Source organism: Haliotis cracherodii, unplaced genomic scaffold, assembly GCF_022045235.1.
Source record: "Haliotis cracherodii isolate W230 unplaced genomic scaffold, xgHalCrac1.p SCAF_14, whole genome shotgun sequence".
Lineage (NCBI taxonomy): Eukaryota > Metazoa > Mollusca > Gastropoda > Lepetellida > Haliotidae > Haliotis > Haliotis cracherodii.
The window spans coordinates 16,700,741-16,728,379 of NW_027266269.1; the positions used below are offsets into that span (position 1 = coordinate 16,700,741).

At 40.3% G+C, this 27,639-nt stretch overlaps 1 protein-coding gene across 1 annotated transcript in view; it reads left to right on the forward strand.

The window, feature by feature from the left end:
• The first annotated feature begins 1,451 nt into the window (after positions 1 to 1,451).
• LOC139460589 (calmodulin-like protein 4) overlaps positions 1,452 to 27,639 on the forward strand; it is a 38,435-nt gene continuing 12,247 nt past the window's right edge. Inside the window, exons 1-4 of the mRNA XM_071242058.1 lie at positions 1,452 to 1,558; positions 1,640 to 1,670; positions 9,382 to 9,531; positions 21,405 to 21,590. Coding sequence (XP_071098159.1) covers positions 1,556 to 1,558; positions 1,640 to 1,670; positions 9,382 to 9,531; positions 21,405 to 21,590 — 370 coding nt within the window. The 5' untranslated portion in view covers positions 1,452 to 1,555. The remainder of the gene's footprint in view (positions 1,559 to 1,639; positions 1,671 to 9,381; positions 9,532 to 21,404; positions 21,591 to 27,639) is intronic.

The following is a 27,639-nucleotide window of genomic DNA, read 5'->3' on the forward strand; positions in this document are numbered from 1 at the left end:
GTAACAGGGGATCAGTAACTGTGTACACATATAACATGGGGTCAGCAACTTGTACACATGTAACAGGGGGTCAGTAACTGTGTACACATGTAACAGGGGGTCAGTAACTGTGTACATATGTAACAGGTCAGTAACTGATATGTAACAGGGGTCAGCAACTGTGTACACATACAACAGGGGTCAGTAACTTGTACACGTAACAGTGGGTCAGCAACTTGTACACGTAACAGTGGGTCAGCAAGTGTGTACGCATGTAACAGGGGATAAGTAACTGTGTACACATGTAACAGGGGGTCAGCTGCTTTGTACACATGTAACCAGGGGTCAGCTACTTTATACACATGTAACAGAAGGTCAGCAATTTGTACACGTGTAATAGGGGGTCAGCAACTTGTACACATGTAACAGATGGTCAGTAACTGTGTACAAATGTAACAGGGGGTCAGTAACTGTGTATAAATGTAACAGGGGTCAGTAACTGTGTACACATATAACAGGTGATCAGTAACTGTGTACACATGTAACAGGGGGTCAGCAACTTGTACGCATGTAACAGGGGGTCAGTAACTGTGTACACATATAACAGGTGGTCAGTAACTGTGTACACATATAACAGGGGTCGGCAACTTGTACACATGTAACAGGGGGTCAGCAATTGGTACACATGTAACAGGGGGTCAGTAACTCTGTACACATGTAACAGGGGTCGGCAACTTGTACAAATGTAACAGGGGGTCAGCTGCTTTGTACACATGTAACCAGGAATCAGCTACTTTGTACACATGTAATAGGGAGTCAGCAATTTGTACACATGTAACAGGGGGTCAGCAACTTGTGCATATGTAACAGGGGAGGGGGTCATTGTAAACGATTTTCGAGGGAATCTTTGCACCCACACACAAGCCATAAATTATTAACAGTCCACAATGTAGAAATTTGCTTCAATCTACGCTTAGGACCAGGAAATATGATCTTTTGTGTCAAGTAATGGATAAAAAACGACCACCAAGTTTCCCGATTCCCCGTGCTTACAGTCTCAGTCAAGATCAAAGAAGAGCTTTTTCCAACTTGTAAAATGAAATGAAGATCTTACACAACATTTATAAACAATTTTAGGTTTCCAAAACAATTCTCCTGAATCTTATGAAACGGACATAAAATAACTCTTGCTGGCAATTATGTACTTGAAAAATAGATCCTCAAAAGCATTGTGTTTATCAGCGCCTTTGAGGCCTTACTCGCCAGGCTACAAATACAGTGGGTACACTGAAATAAAGTAACATTTGTCGTTTGATTTAACATCATGCTCTGAAATAGTCCTGGTAAGGTGCTAAGTCTTTTTAAATTATCTCATCTTATTTGTTGTAGCGGTGACCCTGAGACCATAGATCGCAACAGAGGCAGTGGACCAGTCTTATAGGATACGTAGACAGGAGCCCAGCCAAGTGGCCGTGAATAATCGTGTTTTCCGAGAAAGACCGGGGTCTAAGGGGAGGTAATAGAAACAAGCACGAATACTAAGACTTTCACCTGAGAGTCTGTTGACAGAGAAAAAATGGTATGAATTCCAGCTATCTTTTATAATGTGGGACGTTGTTTGAATTACGTTGTATTTTAAGATATTCTTCATTTTTTTCAGGCAAGGTTCTTTGATCAACAGAAGATTGACGGTGAGTTTACAGGTGACAGCAAGGTGACCACACCCATCTGCATCGAACCTTTCCAGTTGACGAGAATTTGACATTGTAATATGTAGGAGCTTCCGGGAAACTGTTTTAGCCGTACCAGTGTTAGGGTGGGGCATTTGTGTAGATCGAAACAAACGAAATTGTGTGATTAAATCTCGTTTAGTACCGCATGTGATAGTTTTTTAAGGCCCCCCAAATAGCTTGCAATGAAATTATTTGGACTGTTGACTGTTACATTTGAACGTAATAGGTGTATGACTGGTACATAAAATGTTAAGATGTATGAAAAAATGAAAAATCAGTGCAAAGACCTGTCACCAGTTTGAACCCCTTTGATAAAATATCCTGATTAGACTAAAAGTCCAAGCAGGGAGTCTAAGTAAAATAGTGGATTTGCTCGGCTGCATTATGCTTTAGTGAATGCTTTAGGATTTACTGCGCACTTCTACAGCTGAAAAAATAACATATATATGTACCAAAGTCTCAAGTTCTTTAGTCACTTAGAGTGGTGTCGGGTATTTCCGAACAGCTAACACTCTACATCCTCCCTTCATGAAAAAATAATTCATGCATATATCATGTCAAATTTTTCAATGTGAATCCTAGTCTTGTGTTCTGATGGGCAGTACACTTGTTACAGATCAATATTTTATCTTGTTTTTACTTTTTGCCTCGTCGACTCAGCCGAAAACCAGTGTCTGTCTATTTTGAACATTCTTGTTGGATTTTTCACTATTGCTGTACATCACTGGGGGAGCATTGTGGATGGGTATGGCCCTGAGTATCATTGCTTTACTATCGATATGATTTACTTTCAGCATATTCTATGTGTTCAATAAGAAATTCAAAAGTAACCAAAACATTTCTGACCTAGTCTGTAGTACTGAAATGGATGTAATACAGTCCGTTCCAAGAGTGTAAAACCTAGCGCTGGGATTGGTAATTCTGGTACTCGGGTTGGGTGGGTACTGAGTGGGACCCAGGTACCCAAATGACTACCCGAACCGGTAGTTAGTCACGCAAACTTCAGTCATCTTCAGTGTATGCATGATCAGATTGTTTTATTTGTGTATCTAAATACATTTTGCCAGGGCTACAGTCAAACTTTTCCCAGTCAGACAGTTGTTCCTATCTTTTAAGACATAAAGTGGGTTCCCGGTTGGGTTGGGTAACAAGGGGTTGAGTACCCGGGTAGTAAATTTTTCCAAGTCCCAACTTTCAACAAATAAATGCAATGACATCATCTCTGAAGTAACTTAGTTAGATTTACACGTCATTCACACAAAAGTTCAGTCACAATTTTCTCGTTTTTTTTAGTATTTCGAGACTAAGTTACTACAAATATATACACTGAACTGCAAAAGAAACGTCACCATGGATAGATATATGCGAAACTTTATTTGTCCAAACACTGTAAACATACTTTGAGACATATTAAAAGGATGAGACTTGGTAAAACTGATCATCAAGGTTGAAATTAAAGTGTCACATGTTCTTAAAGTGAAACACAACACTAGTCTCTGAGAAAATGCCATCACAAGTCAGTATCTCATGTGTCCGCCATGTGCATTGATGCCTGTCGTGCAACGTCGATACATGGAATGGATGAGGCGCTTGATGAAGGCCATAGACACTTAAGCCAGCACTCTGAGGAACGCCTGAAGCAATTCAGCTGAAGTTGTCGGCCTTGGTCAGACGTCTTTCATCTTTGAATCTCGGCCCACAGGGGCTCAATGGGATGCGACGTGCCAAATGATGTATGGCGTATGGTCTCAAGACTTGATCAATGTACCGATCTGCTTTGACACCATTGCCTCTCCCTTGACCGATGTTCTGGAAGACCACATGGCCGACTGTCTGTGCAAGACCAATTCTACCCCACACCATGATGCTCGGGCTACCCCATGAGTCTCCCTCAACAACAAAAGCATCCGAATAATGTGCCCCACATCATCGCCAGACTCTCTCTCTGCCGTCTGCTGTTGAGATACAGTAATGGCTCTCGTCTGAAGGGGGACTCTTCTCCACTGTGCTTGTGCTGTGTTGCTCACTGAAGACGGTCCCGGCGATGACATGGTGTCAGAATGTGTCCTCGGTGTGGCCTGTGACAGTGGAGGTGTCTGCTCGCCAATCGTCGATGCACGGTATCCTCACTAATGTGTTGCTGGTGTGTTCCAACGGTCTGTCGATCAGTTTCCGTTGCAGTAACAAAGCGATGTTGAAGATGCTGTCGCACAATCTGATTATCCTGACATCGGGTGGTAAATTGAAAAAAGGTCACCCATAATTTCATTCACTGTTTACATCATACAGTTAGATCTAGTATTTGCCAAATACTTGTTGATATAACAGGAGTGATAAAACATCTGTCAGTCAATGTCAACAGTAAGGTATTCGTCTGTGGTGGATTGGCACTTAGAACAATATTAATTTCTATGTATTTTATTAACATATACCATTACCAGATCCCGATGTGTGTCTTTTGGCTACCACACACTTGCCAAGATTGCTGGGATCGGATGTGGGGATGGGCAAGATGTCAGGCATATTCAGCATGTTAGGAGACCATACCTGACCACTGCCCATTTATTTGTGATAACTGATACCAGAAAACATGTCTCCCACTTTAGATAACAAATTCTGATGCATATGAATACTAGTTGTTCAATGCCTTGGATTTTATGCTTGATAGACATGACTTCTAGTCAGACTAACCAAAGAAAATACTACGTTTGTCGGAAAAGGTGTTGTCAATTAACTATGATCGGCTTTTGACGGATACAGCTGAAGTTATTGAAATGTATTTGACCAAGTTTCCCATAGCTGCTGTGCACGTATTTCACTATTAACCACTGTCAAATCTGATAGTGGGGTCCAATATGGAAGCTATTCTACCCATAAGCCTTAATTTTAAACCCATTCAACATTTTTTTCAAATAAATACAAGGCCTGAATATATATACTTGATCTATGAAGATTTAAATATTACAAATGGCACATGTTCATTAATTTCTTCAACCTAAACATACAAACAAAAATAACTGGTGAAAACTTCTCGGATGTTGTTATTTGGAAATCCCCTTGATAGAAAGAGTTCCATAAGAAAAAGTATCTCCTCAGTGAAAGCCTGTCCAGATTCCTGAATGCATGGATGATAGGATGACTGAGACTGAAAATGGATCCCATGTTTGTGTTTCATGGCTTGATATTTAACCATGTCATATGATAATAACAATAAGCATTGTTAATATTATTTTAATGTGGTACAAGCTGCAACTAAAATAACTTGATATTGGAATATATTATTTCTGATAAACTAGTAGCTTCAGATACAATTCATCCAATCATTGCATCCAAAAGGTACATGTTTATACATTATTTATATATTTTTTATATATTATTGGGTATTTTTTTGACTGAGTCATCGGTTAATTGGTTGAAAATGTGAGTACAGCAGATTGCTATTTCTGGCTGAAGATATAGATGGTAATCTTAATTTCTGCATATAAAAATCAATGCCAAGTAGAACTCAAAATACAATTTAAATGGTAAGTCATCATGTCTAGTGATACTTTATCGTTCAAATTTTGCATTTTTATTGGCCAAGTATCTTAGCACCTGTTCGTTTACCTGAAATCTCAGAAAGGATATCATGTAGTTTTTGATGTAATATGTGTAATATGATGTTGACCCATAGCATCACCCTTGCAAGTCATGTATACACTAATCTACATAAAAAACACATGTCAGTTTGTTGTTAAACCTTTGTTATGATATCAGGGTTGTCACTGTTCAAGCCTCCGATAGATGTTGCTTTGCGCAGCGCAACAAGGATAGCACTGAACACAAGTCAATCCAGTCGAAATTAAAGTCCATAATAAGCACATTTTGTATCAGAAAAAGCTCAGCCGTGTTTCAATACTTTCAAAGTTGGAGTGTTATTGCCCTTTAACTATGAGATGCATTTCACATCGTACTGCAATTATACAGCAATTATACAGCCTCAGTAGGAATTGATCTTTGCAACTGGTACATTAAACCCAATCCATATCTCGGATAGGACATTTTGTACAAATTTTCACAATATTTGTACATTTCTTGTCTTGAACATAATTCCCAGATATTTCAAGATCTATGTAACAGGGAACATCTCATATATATCTAAACATGATAAGCGTCAACTTTGGGATTGTCATTATTAGCTTTATCCAGGAGATTTGAAAATAGACTGGATGCTAAGTTTAGAAAAGGATATCCGCTTTTGTCCAAAATTAGTATTTTGATAGTCAACATACGAATCAAGAGCAAAAATTTAATGCCCAGTGTCTGCCTTTGGTTATTTAATTTTTTCTTCATATATATTTGGACTTTCTGTGTATAAGGCGATATATCTTCCAGTTGGAGAAATTGTAAAAGTATACACTCAGCAGTAGATGTAATGATTGGTGAAATGAGAAAAACATCCTTTTGTTCGACAATATCTGCATGTTCTGTAAATCCAGACCCTGCTGTACCTCTGAATGCGTATACATATACATATATTATCTGCTGACTGCTATATCTCACCTTATATATCAGTAGGAGCATAGCTATATCTCAGCTTCTGTTGCACCAGTTGAAGCATAGCTATATCTCACCTTATGTATCAGTAGGAGCATAGCTATATATATCACCTTATATATCAGTAGGAGCATAGCTATATCTCACCTTCTGTTGCACCAGTTGGAGCATAGCTATATCTCACCTTATGTATCAGTAGGAGCATAGCTATATCTCACCTTCTGTTGCACCAGTTGGAGCATAGCTATATATCACCTTATATATCAGTAGGAGCATAGCTATATCTCACCTTATGTATCAGTAGGAGCATAGCTATATCTCACCTTATGTATCAGTAGGAGCATAGCTATATCTCACCTTCTGTTGCACCAGTTGGAGCATAGCTATATATCACCTTATATATCAGTAGGAGCATAGCTATATCTCACCTTATGTATCAGTAGGAGCATAGCTATATCTCACCTTATGTATCAGTAGGAGCATAGCTATATCTCACCTTATGTTGCACCAGTTGGAGCATAGCTATATATCACCTTATATATCAGTTGGAGCATAGCTATATCTCACCTTATGTATCAGTAGGAGCATAGCTATATCTCACCTTATGTATCAGTAGGAGCATAGCTATATCTCACCTTATGTATCAGTAGGAGCATAGCTATATCTCACCTTCTGTTGCACCAGTTGGAGCATAGCTATATATCACCTTATATATCAGTAGGAGCATAGCTATATCTCACCTTATGTATCAGTAGGAGCATAGCTATATCTCACCTTATGTATCAGTAGGAGCATAGCTATATCTCACCTTATGTATCAGTAGGAGCATAGCTATATCTCACCTTCTGTTGCACCAGTTGAAGCATAGCTATATATGACCTTATATATCAGTAGGAGCATAGCTATATCTCACCTTATGTATCAGTAGGAGCATAGCTATATCTCACCTTATGTATCAGTAGGAGCATAGCTATATCTCACCTTATGTATCAGTAGGAGCATAGCTATATCTCACCTTATGTATCAGTTGGAGCATAGCCGCGTCATACCAAAAGACGTTAAAAGATGGTACTTATTGTTACCCTGTCTGGCGCTCGGCATTAAGGGGCTAAAACAAGGACTGGTCGGGCTCGGAGTGAGTGTACTGTGTCTGAGTTGGGTATTCATGTAAAACTGCGGCATGGTATCTCAGTGGGATAGCACTATAAATTGGCATCAGTCTGGACTAGTACAAGCAGCCACACAAACACACACACATACATGCATGTCGCTATATAAGTGCAATAATCTTGGACGCGACGTTAAACCCAATTTCACCTCACCTCATATCTCACCTTATATTGCACCTATAGTAGAGTCTCATATCTCACCTTCTATTGCTCCAATAGTAGAGTCTCAAACCATATTTTCTTTAGTTTAGTGCACACTTTTTTTCCAAAAAACCCTCATCTGTGTAGAAGGGCGTGCGCATTATACACACCATAGTTAGTTTGATGTTTTTTTCCCTCATTACCATGTGCACGTAACACTGGAAATACCATATCAACAAATCCATACTGAAGTATGCAAATTAATTATGTAATTACACTGTCTGGCTATAAAAAGTGTTCTTTGTATATCTGGACTTATGTTTGTAACTTATTTCATTAATTATATTCAAAATTCCTTTTAATATTGTCTTATTAATTTCTGCGAAATTGTGTCTGAAGCGATCGGAAGATTGCACAACTCACCATTATTAACAGCAACCACAGTCTGATTACTGCTATTGACGCCTTGAAACAAATGCTGTATCTCACCTTATATTGCACCTACAGTAGAGTCTCATATCTCACCTTATATTGCACCTGTAGTAGTCTCATATCTCACCTTATATTGCACCTTTAGTAGAGTCTCATAAGTCACCTTATATTGCACCTATAGTAGAGTCTCCTATCCCACCTTATATTGAACCTACAGTAGAGTCTCCTATCTCACCTTATATTGCACCTACAGTAGAGTCTCCTATCTCACCATATATTGCACCTACAGTAGAGTCTCCTATCTCACCTTATATTGCACTTATAGTAGAGTCTCCTATCTCACCTTATATTGCACTTATAGTAGAGTCTCCTATCTCACCTTATATTGCACTTATAGTAGAGTCTCCTATCACACCTTATATTGCACCTATAGTAGAGTCTCCTATCTCACCTTATATTGAACCTTTAGTAGAGTCTCCTATCTCACCTTATATTGCACCTATAGTAGAGTCTCCTATCCCACCTTATATTGAACCTTTAGTAGAGTCTCCAATCTCACCTTATATTACACCTATAGTAGAGCCTCATATCTCACCTTATATTGCACCTGTAGTAGTCTCATATCTCACCTTATATTGCACCTGTAGTAGTCTCCTATCTCACCTTATATTGCACCTATAGTAGAGTCTCCTATCTCACCTTATATTGCACTTATAGTAGAGTCTCCTATCTCACCTTATATTGCACTTATAGTAGAGTCTCCTATCTCACCTTATATTGCACTTATAGTAGAGTCTCCTATCACACCTTATATTGCACCTATAGTAGAGTCTCCTATCTCACCTTATATTGAACCTTTAGTAGAGTCTCCTATCTCACCTTATATTGCACCTATAGTAGAGTCTCCTATCCCACCTTATATTGAACCTTTAGTAGAGTCTCCAATCTCACCTTATATTACACCTATAGTAGAGCCTCATATCTCACCTTATATTGCACCTGTAGTAGTCTCATATCTCACCTTATATTGCACCTGTAGTAGTCTCCTATCTCACCTTATATTGCACCTATAGTAGAGTCTCCTATCTCACCTTATATTGAACCTTTAGTACAGTCTCCTATCTCACCTTATATTGCACTTATAGTAGAGTCTCCTATCTCACCTTATATTGCACCTTTAGTAGAGTCTCCTATCTCACCTTATATTGCACTTATAGTAGAGTCTCCTATCTCACCTTATATTGCACTTATAGTAGAGTCTCCTATCTCACCTTATATTGCACCTTTAGTAGAGTCTCCTATCTCACCTTATATTGCACTTATAGTAGAGTCTCCTATCACACCTTATGTTGCTCCAATAGGAGTATAATTGTAAGTGTCTCTGTTTGCAGAATTTAAGGAGTGTTTCTACTTCCATGCACGGAAAGGCTTCATCCAGCAGGAGGGAGACTTGAACATCATCATGCGATCCCTGGCCTATAGTCCTACCCGACAGGAAGTCCACAAGTATTATGTGAAATGTGCATCTAAAGATCCTAATAGTATGTATACACTGAACTCTCATCGATCTGGCTGCAAGTACAACACTCAGCCTGTGCCAGGGTACTATTTGCAGTTTAAATGTTTATTATGTACAAGTTAATATTTTCATTTATTTCCAGAATTATGTTTTTCTTTTTCTGTTGCAACAACATGGACTGATTGGCTGTTGCACTGAACATAAGTGAGGACCATTGAAACCAGTGGTTAATACTATGAGCAGCAATCATGCCATTTGGACACAATTACACAAAAAGCTAAGACATACATTGTAAGCAAAACACATCCTCATGTTAATTAAATCCTACAACAAGCATGGGGTATCTTTCTGAGGCAAACCTGGGGTTGGCAGTACCATCCCCCAGTTAGTGATCCCTAATGCCAAGGTTAGTTATCTCTTTTGACAAACATGGGGTACAAGGGACCTATTCTCACCTGGAGTCCTCCTCTGGGCAGTTCTCTAGCATTAGGTTTATGTTAATTTCAATCTAGTGATTGAACTAGTCCATAAGTGAATATAAGTAAGGTATCCCTAGGAATTGTCTGTTTTTATAGTTGGACTGCTAATGCAGCAGACTGAGTTTTTGAACTAATGCTATAGCAGCACATTGAGGTTTTGAACTAATGCAGCACATTGAGGTTTTGAACTGATGCAGCACATTGAGGTTTTGAACTAATGCTAATGCAGCACATTGAGGTTTTGAACTAATGCTGCACATTGAGGTTTTGAACTAATGCTAATGCAGTACATTGAGGTTTTAAACTAATGCTAAAGCAGCACATTGAAGTTTTGAACTAATGCAGCACATTGAGGTTTTGAACTAATGCTAAAGCAGCACATTGGGGTCTTGAACTAATGCTAATGCAGCACATTGAGGTTTTGAACTAATGCTAAAGCAGCACATTGAGGTTTTGAACTAATGCAGCACATTGAGGTTTTGAACTAATGCAGCACATTGAGGTTTTGAACTAATGCTAATGCAGCACATTGAGGTTTTGAACTAATGCTAAAGCAGCACATTGAGGTTTTGAATTTTTCATCTTTCGAAAGAAAGTGTAGGAAAGCTGAAGTAAGAGAGTGATGCTGAGCACTCAGTGCAACAAGAAGAAAAGTCATGCTGTGAGGCTTAAAACATAAAAGAATTGGTTCTCAGGCTATGCCTTTTAAAAATATGGTGCAGGTGGGTGGTGTTTTGTTAGGGTTCCGGTGTTGTTCAAACTACTGATAGTATGTAACCAAATAAACAGTTATGTACAATCAACCTTGGAAATGGACTCCTTCAATAAATATGTTCCTTGATTAGTATAATACTGGAATACAGTATTTGACTACTCTTGGACTTCCGGTGTGTGCATAGTGCATGCATACAATGAGCTTTGATTTTATTTCACATGCGAAGACGTTATCGCGACCACACAAACGCCGGAATGATCATGTCAACAAATCCGTACTGAAGTACACGACTTAGTCTTGTTGTTATTCTATCTGGCTATGAAAGTGTTAGTTTCTGAGTGTACAGTGAGACCTGTTGATACTGTTGAAGGTGTTGTTAGTTCCTGAGTGTATAGTGAGACCTGTTGATACTGTTGAAGGTGTTGTGAGACCTGTTGATACTGTTGAAGGTGTTATGGTTCCTGAATGTACAGTGAGACGTGTTGATACTGTTGAAGGTGTTGTTAGTTCCTGAATGTACAGTGAGACGTGTTGATACTGTTGAAGGTGTTGTTAGTTCCTGAGTGTACAGTGAGACCTGTTGATACTGTTGACGGTGTTGTTAGTTCCTGAGTGTACAGTGAGACCCGTTGATACTGTTGAAGGTGTTGTTAGTTCCTGAGTGTATAGTGAGACCCGTTGATACTGTTGAAGGTGTTATGAGACCTGTTGACACAGTTGAAGGTGTTGTTAGTTCCTGAGTGTACAGTGAGACCCGTTGATACTGTTGAAGGTGTTGTTAGTTCCTGAGTGTATAGTGAGACCTGTTGATACTGTTGAAGGTGTTGTCAGTTCCTGAGTGTATAGTGAGACCCGTTGATACTGTTGAAGGTGTTGTTAGTTCCTGAGTGTATAGTGAGACCTGTTGATACTGTTGAAGGTATTGTTAGTTCCTGAGTGTATAGTGAGACCTGTTGATACTGTTGAAGGTGTTGTTAGTTCCTGAGTGTATAGTGAGACCTGTTGATACTGTTGAAGGTGTTGTTAGTTCCTGAGTGTATAGTGAGAACCGTTGACACTGTTGACGGTGTTGTTAGTTCCTGAGTGTATAGTGAGAACCGTTGATACTGTTGAAGGTGTTGTTAGTTACTGAGTGTACAGTGAGAACCGTTGATACTGTTGAAGGTGTTGTTAGTTCCTGAGTGTATAGTGAGACCTGTTGATACTGTTGAAGGTGTTGTTAGTTCCTGAGTGTATAGTGAGAACCGTTGATACTGTTGAAGGTGTTGTTAGTTCCTGAGTGTATAGTGAGACCTGTTGACACAGTTGAAGGTGTTGTTAGTTCCTGAGTGTACAGTGAGACCCGTTGATACTGTTGAAGGTGTTGTTAGTTCCTGAGTGTATAGTGAGACCTGTTGATACTGTTGAAGGTGTTGTTAGTTCCTGAGTGTACAGTGAGACCCGTTGATACTGTTGAAGGTGTTGTTAGTTCCTGAGTGTACAGTGAGACCCGTTGATACTGTTGAAGGTGTTGTTAGTTCCTGAGTGTACAGTGAGACCCGTTGATACTGTTGAAGGTGTTGTTAGTTCCTGAGTGTACAGTGAGACCCGTTGACACAGTTGAAGGTGTTGTTAGTTCCTGAGTGTATAGTGAGACCTGTTGATACTGTTGAAGGTGTTGTTAGTTCCTGAGTGTACAGTGAGACCTGTTGACACAGTTGAAGGTGTTGTTAGTTCCTGAGTGTATAGTGAGACCCGTTGACACAGTTGAAGGTGTTGTTAGTTCCTGAGTGTACAGTGAGACCCGTTGACACAGTTGAAGGTGTTGTTAGTTCCTGAGTGTATAGTGAGACCTGTTGATACTGTTGAAGGTGTTGTTAGTTCCTGAGTGTACAGTGAGACCTGTTGACACAGTTGAAGGTGTTGTTAGTTCCTGAGTGTATAGTGAGACCTGTTGATACTGTTGAAGGTGTTGTTAGTTCCTGAGTGTATAGTGAGACCCGTTGATACTGTTGAAGGTGTTGTTAGTTCCTGAGTGTATAGTGAGACCCGTTGATACTGTTGAAGGTGTTGTTAGTTCCTGAGTGTATAGTGAGACCTGTTGATACTGTTGAAGGTGTTGTTAGTTCCTGAGTGTATAGTGAGACCTGTTGATACTGTTGAAGGTGTTGTTAGTTCCTGAGTGTATAGTGAGACCTGTTGATACTGTTGAAGGTGTTGTTAGTTCCTGAGTGTATAGTGAGAACCGTTGACACTGTTGACGGTGTTGTTAGTTCCTGAGTGTATAGTGAGAACCGTTGATACTGTTGAAGGTGTTGTTAGTTACTGAGTGTACAGTGAGAACCGTTGATACTGTTGAAGGTGTTGTTAGTTCCTGAGTGTATAGTGAGACCTGTTGATACTGTTGAAGGTGTTGTTAGTTCCTGAGTGTATAGTGAGAACCGTTGATACTGTTGAAGGTGTTGTTAGTTCCTGAGTGTATAGTGAGACCTGTTGACACAGTTGAAGGTGTTGTTAGTTCCTGAGTGTACAGTGAGACCCGTTGATACAGTTGAAGGTGTTGTTAGTTCCTGAGTGTATAGTGAGACCTGTTGATACTGTTGAAGGTGTTGTTAGTTCCTGAGTGTACAGTGAGACCCGTTGATACTGTTGAAGGTGTTGTTAGTTCCTGAGTGTACAGTGAGACCCGTTGATACTGTTGAAGGTGTTGTTAGTTCCTGAGTGTACAGTGAGACCCGTTGATACTGTTGAAGGTGTTGTTAGTTCCTGAGTGTACAGTGAGACCCGTTGACACAGTTGAAGGTGTTGTTAGTTCCTGAGTGTATAGTGAGACCTGTTGATACTGTTGAAGGTGTTGTTAGTTCCTGAGTGTACAGTGAGACCTGTTGACACAGTTGAAGGTGTTGTTAGTTCCTGAGTGTATAGTGAGACCCGTTGACACAGTTGAAGGTGTTGTTAGTTCCTGAGTGTACAGTGAGACCCGTTGACACAGTTGAAGGTGTTGTTAGTTCCTGAGTGTATAGTGAGACCTGTTGATACTGTTGAAGGTGTTGTTAGTTCCTGAGTGTACAGTGAGACCTGTTGACACAGTTGAAGGTGTTGTTAGTTCCTGAGTGTATAGTGAGACCTGTTGATACAGTTGAAGGTGTTGTCAGTTCCTGAGTGTACAGTGAGACCTGTTGATACTGTTGAAGATGTTGTTAGTTCCTGAGTGTACAGTGAGACCTGTTGATACTGTTGAAGGTGTTGTTAGTTCCTGAGTGTATAGTGAGAACCGTTGATACTGTTGAAGGTGTTGTTAGTTCCTGAGTGTATAGTGAGACCTGTTGACACAGTTGAAGGTGTTGTTAGTTCCTGAGTGTACAGTGAGACCCGTTGATACTGTTGAAGGTGTTGTCAGTTCCTGAGTGTATAGTGAGACCCGTTGATACTGTTGAAGGTGTTGTTAGTTCCTGAGTGTACAGTGAGACCTGTTGACACAGTTGAAGGTGTTGTTAGTTCCTGAGTGTATAGTGGGACCTGTTGATACTGTTGAAGATGTTGTTAGTTCCTGAGTGTATAGTGAGACCCGTTGATACTGTTGAAGATGTTGTTAGTTCCTGAGTGTATAGTGAGACCTGTTGATACTGTTGAAGGTGTTGTTAGTTCCTGAGTGTATAGTGGGACCTGTTGATACTGTTGAAGATGTTGTTAGTTCCTGAGTGTATAGTGAGACCCGTTGATACTGTTGAAGATGTTGTTAGTTCCTGAGTGTATAGTGAGACCCGTTGATACTGTTGAAGGTGTTGTTAGTTCCTGAGTGTATAGTGAGACCTGTTGATACTGTTGAAGGTGTTGTTAGTTCCTGAGTGTATAGTGAGACCTGTTGATACTGTTGAAGGTGTTGTTAAATCCTGAGTGTACAGTGAGACCCGTTGATACTGTTGAAGGTGTTGTTAGTTCCTGAGTGTACAGTGAGACCCGTTGATACTGTTGAAGGTGTTGTTAGTTCCTGAGTGTACAGTGAGACCTGTTGACACAGTTGAAGGTGTTGTTAGTTCCTGAGTGTATAGTGGGACCTGTTGATACTGTTGAAGATGTTGTTAGTTCCTGAGTGTATAGTGAGACCCGTTGATACTGTTGAAGATGTTGTTAGTTCCTGAGTGTATAGTGAGACCCGTTGATACTGTTGAAGGTGTTGTTAGTTCCTGAGTGTATAGTGAGACCCGTTGATACTGTTGAAGATGTTGTTAGTTCCTGAATGTACAGTGAGACCCGTTGATACTGTTGAAGGTGTTGTTAGTTCCTGAGTGTATAGTGAGACCTGTTGACACAGTTGAATGTGTTGTTAGTTCCTGAGTGTATAGTGAGACCTGTTGACACTGTTGACGGTGTTGTTAGTTCCTGAGTGTATAGTAAGGACCGTTGATACTGTTGAAGGTGTTGTTAGTTACTGAGTGTACAGTGAGAACCGTTGATACTGTTGAAGGTGTTGTTAGTTACTGAGTGTACAGTGAGAACCGTTGATACTGTTGAAGGTGTTGTTAGTTCCTGAGTGTATAGTGAGACCTGTTGATACTGTTGAAGGTGTTGTTAGTTCCTGAGTGTATAGTGAGAACCGTTGATACTGTTGAAGGTGTTGTTAGTTCCTGAGTGTATAGTGAGACCTGTTGACACAGTTGAAGGTGTTGTTAGTTCCTGAGTGTACAGTGAGACCCGTTGATACTGTTGAAGGTGTTGTTAGTTCCTGAGTGTATAGTGAGACCTGTTGATACTGTTGAAGGTGTTGTTAGTTCCTGAGTGTACAGTGAGACCCGTTGATACTGTTGAAGGTGTTGTTAGTTCCTGAGTGTACAGTGAGACCTGTTGACACAGTTGAAGGTGTTGTTAGTTCCTGAGTGTACAGTGAGACCTGTTGATACTGTTGAAGGTGTTGTTAGTTCCTGAGTGTATAGTGAGACCTGTTGACACAGTTGAAGGTGTTGTTAGTTCCTGAGTGTATAGTGAGACCTGTTGATACTGTTGACGGTGTTGTTAGTTCCTGAGTGTACAGTGAGACCCGTTGATACTGTTGAAGGTGTTGTTAGTTCCTGAGTGTATAGTGAGACCCGTTGATACTGTTGAAGATGTTGTTAGTTCCTGAGTGTATAGTGAGACCTGTTGATACTGTTGAAGGTGTTGTTAGTTCCTGAGTGTATAGTGAGACCCGTTGATACTGTTGAAGATGTTGTTAGTTCCTGAGTGTATAGTGAGACCCGTTGATACTGTTGAAGGTGTTGTTAGTTCCTGAGTGTACAGTGAGACCCGTTGATACTGTTGAAGGTGTTGTTAGTTCCTGAGTGTATAGTGAGACCCGTTGATACTGTTGAAGATGTTGTTAGTTCCTGAGTGTATAGTGAGACCCGTTGATACTGTTGAAGGTGTTGTTAGTTCCTGAGTGTATAGTGAGACCTGTTGACACAGTTGAAGGTGTTGTTAGTTCCTGAGTGTACAGTGAGACCCGTTGATACTGTTGAAGGTGTTGTTAGTTCCTGAGTGTACAGTGAGACCCGTTGATACTGTTGAAGGTGTTGTCAGTTCTTGAGTGTATAGTGAGACCCGTTGATACTGTTGAAGGTGTTGTTAGTTCCTGAGTGTATAGTGAGACCCGTTGATACTGTTGAAGGTGTTGTTAGTTCCTGAGTGTACAGTGAGACCCGTTGATACTGTTGAAGGTGTTGTTAGTTCCTGAGTGTATAGTGAGACCCGTTGATACTGTTGAAGGTGTTGTGAGACCTGTTGACACAGTTGAAGGTGTTGTTAGTTCCTGAGTGTACAGTGAGACCCGTTGATACTGTTGAAGGTGTTGTTAGTTCCTGAGTGTATAGTGAGACCTGTTGATACTGTTGAAGGTGTTGTTAGTTCCTGAGTGTACAGTGAGACCTGTTGACACAGTTGAAGGTGTTGTTAGTTCCTGAGTGTACAGTGAGACCTGTTGACACAGTTGAAGGTGTTGTTAGTTCCTGAGTGTATAGTGAGACCCGTTGATACAGTTGAAGGTGTTGTTAGTTCCTGAGTGTATAGTGAGACCCGTTGATACTGTTGAAGGTGTTGTTAGTTCCTGAGTGTACAGTGAGACCCGTTGATACTGTTGAAGGTGTTGTTAGTTCCTGAGTGTATAGTGAGACCTGTTGATACTGTTGAAGGTGTTGTTAGTTCCTGAGTGTATAGTGAGACCTGTTGATACTGTTGAAGGTGTTGTTAGTTCCTGAGTGTATAGTGAGACCCATTGATACTGTTGAAGGTGTTGTTAGTTCCTGAGTGTACAGTGAGACCTGTTGATACTGTTGAAGGTGTTGTTAGTTCCTGAGTGTATAGTGAGACCTGTTGATACTGTTGAAGGTGTTGTTAGTTCCTGAGTGTATAGTGAGACCTGTTGATACTGTTGAAGGTGTTGTTAGTTCCTGAGTGTATAGTGAGACCTGTTGATACTGTTGAAGGTGTTGTTAGTTCCTGAGTGTATAGTGAGAACCGTTGACACTGTTGACGGTGTTGTTAGTTCCTGAGTGTATAGTGAGAACCGTTGATACTGTTGAAGGTGTTGTTAGTTACTGAGTGTACAGTGAGAACCGTTGATACTGTTGAAGGTGTTGTTAGTTCCTGAGTGTATAGTGAGACCTGTTGATACTGTTGAAGGTGTTGTTAGTTCCTGAGTGTATAGTGAGAACCGTTGATACTGTTGAAGGTGTTGTTAGTTCCTGAGTGTATAGTGAGACCTGTTGACACAGTTGAAGGTGTTGTTAGTTCCTGAGTGTACAGTGAGACCCGTTGATACTGTTGAAGGTGTTGTTAGTTCCTGAGTGTATAGTGAGACCTGTTGATACTGTTGAAGGTGTTGTTAGTTCCTGAGTGTACAGTGAGACCCGTTGATACTGTTGAAGGTGTTGTTAGTTCCTGAGTGTATAGTGAGACCTGTTGATACTGTTGAAGGTGTTGTTAGTTCCTGAGTGTACAGTGAGACCTGTTGACACAGTTGAAGGTGTTGTTAGTTCCTGAGTGTATAGTGAGACCCGTTGATACTGTTGAAGGTGTTGTTAGTTCCTGAGTGTACAGTGAGACCCGTTGATACTGTTGAAGGTGTTGTTAGTTCCTGAGTGTACAGTGAGACCCGTTGATACTGTTGAAGGTGTTGTTAGTTCCTGAGTGTACAGTGAGACCCGTTGATACTGTTGAAGGTGTTGTTAGTTCCTGAGTGTACAGTGAGAACCGTTGATACTGTTGAAGGTGTTGTTAGTTCCTGAGTGTACAGTGAGACCTGTTGACACAGTTGAAGGTGTTGTTAGTTCCTGAGTGTATAGTGAGACCTGTTGATACAGTTGAAGGTGTTGTTAGTTCCTGAGTGTACAGTGAGACCTGTTGATACTGTTGAAGATGTTGTTAGTTCCTGAGTGTACAGTGAGACCTGTTGATACTGTTGAAGGTGTTGTTAGTTCCTGAGTGTATAGTGAGAACCGTTGATACTGTTGAAGGTGTTGTTAGTTCCTGAGTGTACAGTGAGACCTGTTGACACAGTTGAAGGTGTTGTTAGTTCCTGAGTGTATAGTGAGACCCGTTGATACTGTTGAAGGTGTTGTTAGTTCCTGAGTGTACAGTGAGACCCGTTGATACTGTTGAAGGTGTTGTTAGTTCCTGAGTGTACAGTGAGACCCGTTGATACTGTTGAAGGTGTTGTTAGTTCCTGAGTGTACAGTGAGACCCGTTGACACAGTTGAAGGTGTTGTTAGTTCCTGAGTGTACAGTGAGACCTGTTGATACTGTTGAAGGTGTTGTTAGTTCCTGAGTGTACAGTGAGACCCGTTGATACTGTTGAAGGTGTTGTTAGTTCCTGAGTGTACAGTGAGAACCGTTGACACAGTTGAAGGTGTTGTTAGTTCCTGAGTGTACAGTGAGACCTGTTGATACTGTTGAAGGTGTTGTTAGTTCCTGAGTGTACAGTGAGACCCGTTGACACAGTTGAAGGTGTTGTTAGTTCCTGAGTGTATAGTGAGAACCGTTGACACAGTTGAAGGTGTTGTTAGTTCCTGAGTGTACAGTGAGACCTGTTGATACTGTTGAAGGTGTTGTTAGTTCCTGAGTGTACAGTGAGACCTGTTGACACAGTTGAAGGTGTTGTTAGTTCCTGAGTGTACAGTGAGACCCGTTGATACTGTTGAAGGTGTTGTTAGTTCCTGAGTGTATAGTGAGAACCGTTGATACTGTTGAAGGTGTTGTTAGTTCCTGAGTGTACAGTGAGACCCGTTGATACTGTTGAAGGTGTTGTTAGTTCCTGAGTGTACAGTGAGACCCGTTGATACTGTTGAAGGTGTTGTTAGTTCCTGAGTGTACAGTGAGAACCGTTGATACTGTTGAAGGTGTTGTTAGTTCCTGAGTGTACAGTGAGACCTGTTGACACAGTTGAAGGTGTTGTTAGTTCCTGAGTGTACAGTGAGAACCGTTGATACTGTTGAAGGTGTTGTTAGTTCCTGAGTGTACAGTGAGACCTGTTGACACAGTTGAAGGTGTTGTTAGTTCCTGAGTGTATAGTGAGACCTGTTGATACAGTTGAAGGTGTTGTCAGTTCCTGAGTGTACAGTGAGACCTGTTGATACTGTTGAAGATGTTGTTAGTTCCTGAGTGTACAGTGAGACCTGTTGATACTGTTGAAGGTGTTGTTAGTTCCTGAGTGTATAGTGAGAACCGTTGATACTGTTGAAGGTGTTGTTAGTTCCTGAGTGTATAGTGAGACCTGTTGACACAGTTGAAGGTGTTGTTAGTTCCTGAGTGTACAGTGAGACCCGTTGATACTGTTGAAGGTGTTGTTAGTTCCTGAGTGTACAGTGAGACCCGTTGATACTGTTGAAGGTGTTGTTAGTTCCTGAGTGTATAGTGAGACCTGTTGATACTGTTGAAGGTGTTGTTAGTTCCTGAGTGTATAGTGAGACCCGTTGATACTGTTGAAGGTGTTGTTAGTTCCTGAGTGTACAGTGAGACCTGTTGATACTGTTGAAGGTGTTGTTAGTTCCTGAGTGTACAGTGAGACCTGTTGATACTGTTGAAGGTGTTGTGAGACCTGTTGACACAGTTGAAGGTGTTGTTAGTTCCTGAGTGTATAGTGAGACCTGTTGATACAGTTGAAGGTGTTGTCAGTTCCTGAGTGTACAGTGAGACCTGTTGATACTGTTGAAGATGTTGTTAGTTCCTGAGTGTACAGTGAGACCTGTTGATACTGTTGAAGGTGTTGTTAGTTCCTGAGTGTATAGTGAGAACCGTTGATACTGTTGAAGGTGTTGTTAGTTCCTGAGTGTATAGTGAGACCTGTTGACACAGTTGAAGGTGTTGTTAGTTCCTGAGTGTACAGTGAGACCCGTTGATACTGTTGAAGGTGTTGTTAGTTCCTGAGTGTATAGTGAGACCTGTTGATACTGTTGAAGGTGTTGTTAGTTCCTGAGTGTATAGTGAGACCCGTTGATACTGTTGAAGGTGTTGTTAGTTCCTGAGTGTACAGTGAGACCTGTTGACACAGTTGAAGGTGTTGTTAGTTCCTGAGTGTACAGTGAGACCCGTTGATACTGTTGAAGGTGTTGTGAGACCTGTTGATACTGTTGAAGGTGTTGTTAAATCCTGAGTGTACAGTGAGACCCGTTGATACTGTTGAAGGTGTTGTTAGTTCCTGAGTGTATAGTGAGACCCGTTGATACTGTTGAAGGTGTTGTTAGTTCCTGAGTGTACAGTGAGACCTGTTGACACAGTTGAAGGTGTTGTTAGTTCCTGAGTGTACAGTGAGACCTGTTGACACAGTTGAAGGTGTTGTTAGTTCCTGAGTGTATAGTGGGACCTGTTGATACAGTTGAAGGTGTTGTCAGTTCCTGAGTGTATAGTGAGAACCGTTGATACTGTTGAAGGTGTTGTCAGTTCCTGAGTGTACAGTGAGACCTGTTGATACTGTTGAAGATGTTGTTAGTTCCTGAGTGTACAGTGAGACCTGTTGATACTGTTGAAGGTGTTGTTAGTTCCTGAGTGTATAGTGAGAACCGTTGATACTGTTGAAGGTGTTGTTAGTTCCTGAGTGTATAGTGAGACCTGTTGACACAGTTGAAGGTGTTGTTAGTTCCTGAGTGTACAGTGAGACCCGTTGATACTGTTGAAGGTGTTGTTAGTTCCTGAGTGTATAGTGAGACCTGTTGATACTGTTGAAGGTGTTGTTAAATCCTGAGTGTACAGTGAGACCCGTTGATACTGTTGAAGGTGTTGTTAGTTCCTGAGTGTACAGTGAGACCCGTTGATACTGTTGAAGGTGTTGTTAGTTCCTGAGTGTATAGTGGGACCTGTTGATACTGTTGAAGATGTTGTCAGTTCCTGAGTGTACAGTGAGACCTGTTGATACTGTTGAAGATGTTGTTAGTTCCTGAGTGTATAGTGAGACCCGTTGATACTGTTGAAGATGTTGTTAGTTCCTGAGTGTATAGTGAGACCCGTTGATACTGTTGAAGGTGTTGTTAGTTCCTGAGTGTATAGTGAGACCCGTTGATACTGTTGAAGATGTTGTTAGTTCCTGAATGTACAGTGAGACCCGTTGATACTGTTGAAGGTGTTGTTAGTTCCTGAGTGTATAGTGAGACCTGTTGACACAGTTGAATGTGTTGTTAGTTCCTGAGTGTATAGTGAGACATGTTGATACTGTTGAAGGTGTTGTCAGTTCCTGAACCTCCATTTTTGTGCTTGCAGCTCAAGGCAGGATTGACTTTGCCTCCTTCCTGGACGTGATGCATGAGCACAGTGAGGTGGAGAACTGTGAGAAGGAGATGCTGCAGGGATTCCGAGCACAGGATGAAGGCAAGAGGGGAACCGTGTCTGCCACAGAAATGAGGCATATCCTCATGAGCATGGGAGAAAAGCTGAGTAGGAATGAAGGTTTGTTGTTATTTATTTGCTTGTTGTTTAACTCAGCAACATTCCTGGTATATGACATATATATAAATGTTAGTTTCTATCAGTGCCGGGTAAAATAATGTGCAATCAACCAACTCGTTGAGCCTGACCACCAATCCATTTGGTCTCCTATTATGACCCACACAGGATGCTGGGGACCTATTCTAACCCTGTATGCCCAGGGTAAGGAGGTTTGTAAATCGCTAATTCTTCCATGACACTGAAGAATTCTTGATTCTGCTTGAATTCAATTAGATAACTCAAAATTATCATGTCTTTTCACACAAAGATCTGGCTTATGAAAACATTGATCTATCGATAGCCTACACATCAATACATATGGCAATAGCTGCCGATCAGATATCAGATGTGTTGAATCAATTTCAGAACAAAGATAATTAAGTAAAACTCACCCAAACTACTGTGTCAGGGCCACACAACCTGGGTTCACAAAAAAAAGCTGTGTCTCAGACTATCTGAGACTTTCTCATGTCATACAATGCCATCTCGTCGTTATCTAAAAGGCAGTATTCAGCCAGGGGTGGTTCTGTTGGCGATGAGGCTGTGCCAGCAGGCTCAGATCCATGAGCAAATCATCACATTAATGATGAACATGATTATACCTTGGGATGGGCTCTGGGTTGATGCAAAAAAACCAACTATTTTGGCAGCCAAGGACAGTGAAGAGGAGGATAGGAAGATAGGAAGTTCAGCCATGCCCCCGGGGGTGCTCATAAAGCCACTCTGAATGTGTGTTATCGTTGCTGGAGAGTTATTTAAAACCATCTGGCATAAAGCTACAAAATAACTACGACACTGTGAAGTAATTTATTTGAGAAACAAATTAGTTCAGCTACTTCTGTCACTATTTCCCAAACATGTCATTTAAACAATGGAAGATCTCATATTGATATATCCAAGGAATGACTTTGTTGAGTCAAAGTAAGCAACATGGAGGGTTATTTGATCAATTCTGTTTGACAAACTTTGTATTTTGTAACCATCATTTTCAACAAAAATATGAGTAATTAATCTTTTACTTGAGTAATATTTTGTGTTTTTTCACTACCTGTGATCTCTTTTCGGCACCTTGGCTCATGTGTAGGTATAAAGCTAAAGTGACCCGTCCCAAATTAACATAAGAGGAATATAATCTACAGTTAGACTACCTCAAATGAGATGAATATGTTTTTAAGTGTCTCAAAAGAAACCTGAAAAGGATTTTGATTATCACTCATTTTCATTTTAAACACATTTTTTGGAACATACAGAAATGAACTCTTAATACATTTCAGTAAGATGCCTTACTTGTCTCCCTCTGAGATCATTACATTACAAAGTGACCTCATTAAGTTTGTTGGTTCAAATAGTTATATTAGCTCAAGAATCAGCTTAGAGAATCATTAAATGCACACTGCAAATATGAAACAGAAATTACACATGATTTTTTAGTCCATATGGACCATTATAACATATAACTTGTAAAGACAAACAGAAAGGTTAGATTGGACAACATGTTAATATCTCTTTGCATATAAGGAGAGAGATGTCAGCATTCAGCAATCAAGACTTTTTTTCCACTTTGAAAGTTATTTTTGGGAGAATGATCCAAAGTAGCTTCTTTGCTTTCCGTTATTTGGGATTACAAACTCCTTGCAATGTCATTTAAAGACAGTTCAACTAAAATGAGCCTGATGTAATAAATAGCAAGACGTTGTTGAGTCGCTCCTGAGTCGTTAGATTTGAGATATGACTTTGGATGTATCAGTGATGAAAAGTATCTCTCAGCTCTTGAAATCGTGACAGATAGATCTTCAGTAGGCTATTGATCTCTGTGAGCATCCATTTGATGACTGGTGAAGGTCACAATGATTGAGTCATAAGTGTTACATCCTTTGTCAGCTGACATCAGTGATGTGCTTCATTCCAGGTTGCCTTAAACACAGAGTATAGGATTTTGGGTCGATTTTGAAGGCGTGTACAGGGGGGTCATTTTATAAGTGGGGTCACTTTATACACAGCGATATACGGTAGACATTTTAGTTTCATGGAGCATCGTGAGCTGTGTGTCCAAATGGGGGAAGTCAGAATCTTCTCTGTAAAGCTCTCTGAAATGATCCAGGGGTCCGGAAAATTTAAAATCCCAATCGAACATTTGCATTTAGGCCACGCCCCCTTCAAATAGCCTTTTTTAGTACAACTTTTCACACCCATTACAAGTTGTTACGTATTCATAATATGATGAATTATGAATTGTTTCAATTTAAATTCTTTAATTCACCGTACAATAGGATGGGACCTGTCCGTTTAGGTAGACTAGGTTGTATACTTTAAGTAAAGTTTGGAGTAGTTTGGTAGGTAGGTGTTTGATTATTTGGTAAGAGGTGAGGTCTAGGCCAGTGGCTGTTCCTTTTTTCTTTTGTTTAGTATGTGATTTAATTCTTCTATGGTGTAAGGTTGGTTTATTTCTAGGTTGTCTTGTGTGTTTTCTTTGGAGAATTTGGTTTCTTTTTTTAGTTTATCTTGGAATTTCTTACTGAAGTTACTGTTGCTACTAACTTTAGAGAAGTGTTTGGCTTGGTTGTTGGGCATTTTTTGTGCCGTATGATGCCTCTGATGGAGTGAATTTTGCGCCACCCCTTCCTAGCGTCGGTGTGGTGGTTTACTTCCTCACAGAATTTTATCCAGTTTTTGGTTTTAGCAGTTTTAACTAGGTTTTGGACTTGGTGATTAAGTTCATGGGCTGTTTTGAGATGAGAGGGGTCTCGTTTAGCTCTGTTGAAAGCTGATTTGCGTTTTAGTCTAGTTAGCTCTATTTCCTCATTCCACCAAGGGACTTACTTACTTACTTACTTTAGAGATTTAACGTGCGCTTTCCGACTGATGCGTATTTCGCACACGGGCCCGGCCAGGCCATTTAATGTGTTTCCGAAAGGGGCAAAAGTGGTGTGTGCAACCCAAGAGTGAGTTAGGGGTTGCTTATATAGAATTTGGGAATTTTGAGATTTGGAATAGATGCCGATGAGGTTGGGGAGTAGAACTAAGGGAGCTGGGTATGGTGGATGTTTGTTTATGTGATTTTGATTTGGTAGATTATAGTGTTTTTAGATGCGTTTTATTAGTTCCGTTTTGATTAAGAATACGCCTAAGGCCTTGAAGTTTTCTAGTTTATTTTGTGGGTTTAGTATTGCTTCTAGAGTGAGAGCCTTGTTTAGATTGAGGGTGGTTTGTAATGCGGTTCGATGTGTTAGGTATGTGTGCAGTGGATGAGTGCGTGTTCTGGGGTTTCTAGTTGTTTGCAGTGTGGGCAGTTACCTGTAGTGTGTTTTTTTATTTTTTTTAGGTGGTTATTTAGGTTGGTGTGTCCTGTTTGGAGTTTAGTGATTACACTGTCGATTTATTTGATGGATGGAGAATTTTTGGTTTGGTTAGTGGTTTGCCGAGTACTTTTTTGATTTGGCTATTTGAGTTTAGATATAGGTTATGCCATTTTTTGGTGATTTTTTGCTTGTTTACGCTTTTAATTTCTGATTTTGAGATGGTTAAGTTTAAGCTTATTTCTGGGATTTTGAGGGATAGTTTGTCTGCCTTATCGGTGTTTTCATTACCGTATATTCCTACATGGGCGGGTATCCACAAGAAGGTTATTTGTTTGCCTGCCTTAGTTAGGTCGTTGTAGCTTTTAAGTATTTGATTTATTAATTTAGGTCGGTTTTGGGTATTTTTGTTTTGGAGGGCTTGCAGTCCACTTATGGAGTCGGTAAGTATTAGGATTTTTTTGGGTGGTTTTTGGATTCTTGATTATGGAGGGCTGAGGCCGTGCCCATTAGTTCTGCCGTGAATATTGATTGGTTGTTTGGGAGTCGGAAGGATTGTGTGGTTTTAGTTGGTTGTGTGGTATGGACTCCGAAACCTGTGTGTTTGGAGGTCGGATCTGAAGATCCGTCCTTGTAAATGTGACACCAATTTGGCCAATTTTCGTGTATGTATGCTAGTGTGGTGGATTTAGGTATGTTTGGGTCGGTTTGTTTATTTATTTGGCTAGCTAGTGTTGTGTCTATTTTGGGTATTTTGAGTTTAGGGGTGAAGATATTTGATTGTGTTCAGTTTTGTTTAAGATTTATAATTTGGTGTTCATTTAGGTAGTTTGTTATTCTTTGGGATATTGGGGTAAGTAAGGGGTGTTTACGAGCTAGAGCTTGGTTTTTGGGGATGATATTTTGGTTTATTATGTTTTGGATGAGAGGATTTGATTGGGACGCGGCCCAGAAATTTAAGCTTAGCTGTTCCCTGCGTAGACTTAGTGGCATTTCTCCTGTTAAGGCCTGAAGTGAAGTGTAGGAGGTGCCATGTTGGGTGCGTGTAATTAGCTTGAGAGTCTGATATTGTATTGAGTCAAGTTGTTTAGATAGAGAGTTGTTTAGGGTGTTGTATATGGCACAGCCGTAGTCTAGTTTTGATCTAATTAGTGATATGTAGAGATAGAGGAGGGTATCTTTGGAGGCTCCCCAGTTATAGCCAGTTAGGCATCTTAGGGTGTTTAGGTCTTTACTGCATTTAGTTGTTAGGTTTTGGATGTGAGCATCGCAGGTGAGATGTTCATCGAAAATAAGTCCTAAGCATTTGGCTTGTTTTTGAAATTTGATTGTTTGGTTGTTGAGCTGGAGGATTGGGGAGGCGGGTTTCATGTTTTTATGTTTGAATACTATTCCTGTTGTTTTTTCTGAGTTAAGGGAGAAGCCCCATTTGTCAGCCCATTGTTGTATTTTATTAAGAGATTTTTGGAGTAAATTTTGGGACATTTTAATGCTTTTAGTGCGGATCCAGAGGGCTCCATCATCTGCGAATTTTGATGTGTTTACTTTAAGGGATAGGCCCTCGAATAGATCGTTTATCATTATATTGAAGAGGGTGGGGCTGAGGATACTGCCCTGGGGAGTGCCATTTTCTAGGGGACATTGGTCCGATAGTGTTTGGTCTATACCCACGGTTATTTTACGATTGTTTTGGAAGTCCAAGGGACATCGATGCAAGGTATTTATGTACAGTTGTAAACACCTTTCACTCAAATTAACAAGATGTTCTCAGTAATTAATCCTTGATTAATCAGTGTCAACTCAGTTTATTGCCTATTATGAAGATTAACTACACTGACAAGCTTTGTTTGTTTTGATTGCTGTAAATACATCGTACCTACATGATAGTCCAATCGGTCAATCACTGTAATAGGCAATAAACTGAGTTGACACTGATTAATCGATGCATGGGCAAGACAAGGTGCACCAGCTGTTGCACAGTCACTGTGCAGTTGGGATTTGAGACCTGGCTGTGGTAGACATCCTGGTCAAACTTATGTAGGCTATTCAACAATATCATTGCACCTCCCAAAACACAATGGACAAAACATTGAGTAGTATAGGTAATGGGGGTTCTGCCACAACTCCACTGGAGCCGGATTTATTACCTATACTGCTACTACAGGTGGCATTTTTTATGCCAAAATGATGATGTGATTCAACGATAGTCATGAGATTAAGTTAAATTGGCTCTAGCTCACCAATACCTGGGGCCAATCATTCCTTTAGATGAGCCTAAATGGTAATACAAATATTCTTTATTATTTTTATCGATAAAGCGATATTCAACATTTTTATTAAGTTCTTCGTTCATTTTACTAGGAGACCAGACTATATAATTACACTCTTCTTGTAAATTGATAAGAAACAATTGATAACCGTATTTGGTTGGTTTGACATCACTGATATAATAAAAACCTTGTGGTAATTCTCTCCATTTAATAGCTTTTTCCATTATTATATATATTTATGTAAGCATTTGTCTAAATGTGATCAAACGATAGTAAACAATTTATTTTTAATCTCCAACCAGTTCTTTGGTTTTGGCACGGAATAATTGACGCGCTTGTTGCCTCCCCTGTTCTATGAACTTTTTTTTCTCGTCTTCGAGCCACTGGTCTTATGAGATTTTGATCGAATCTCCTGCTTCATTTCATTGTATTTGCGGAGTTCCG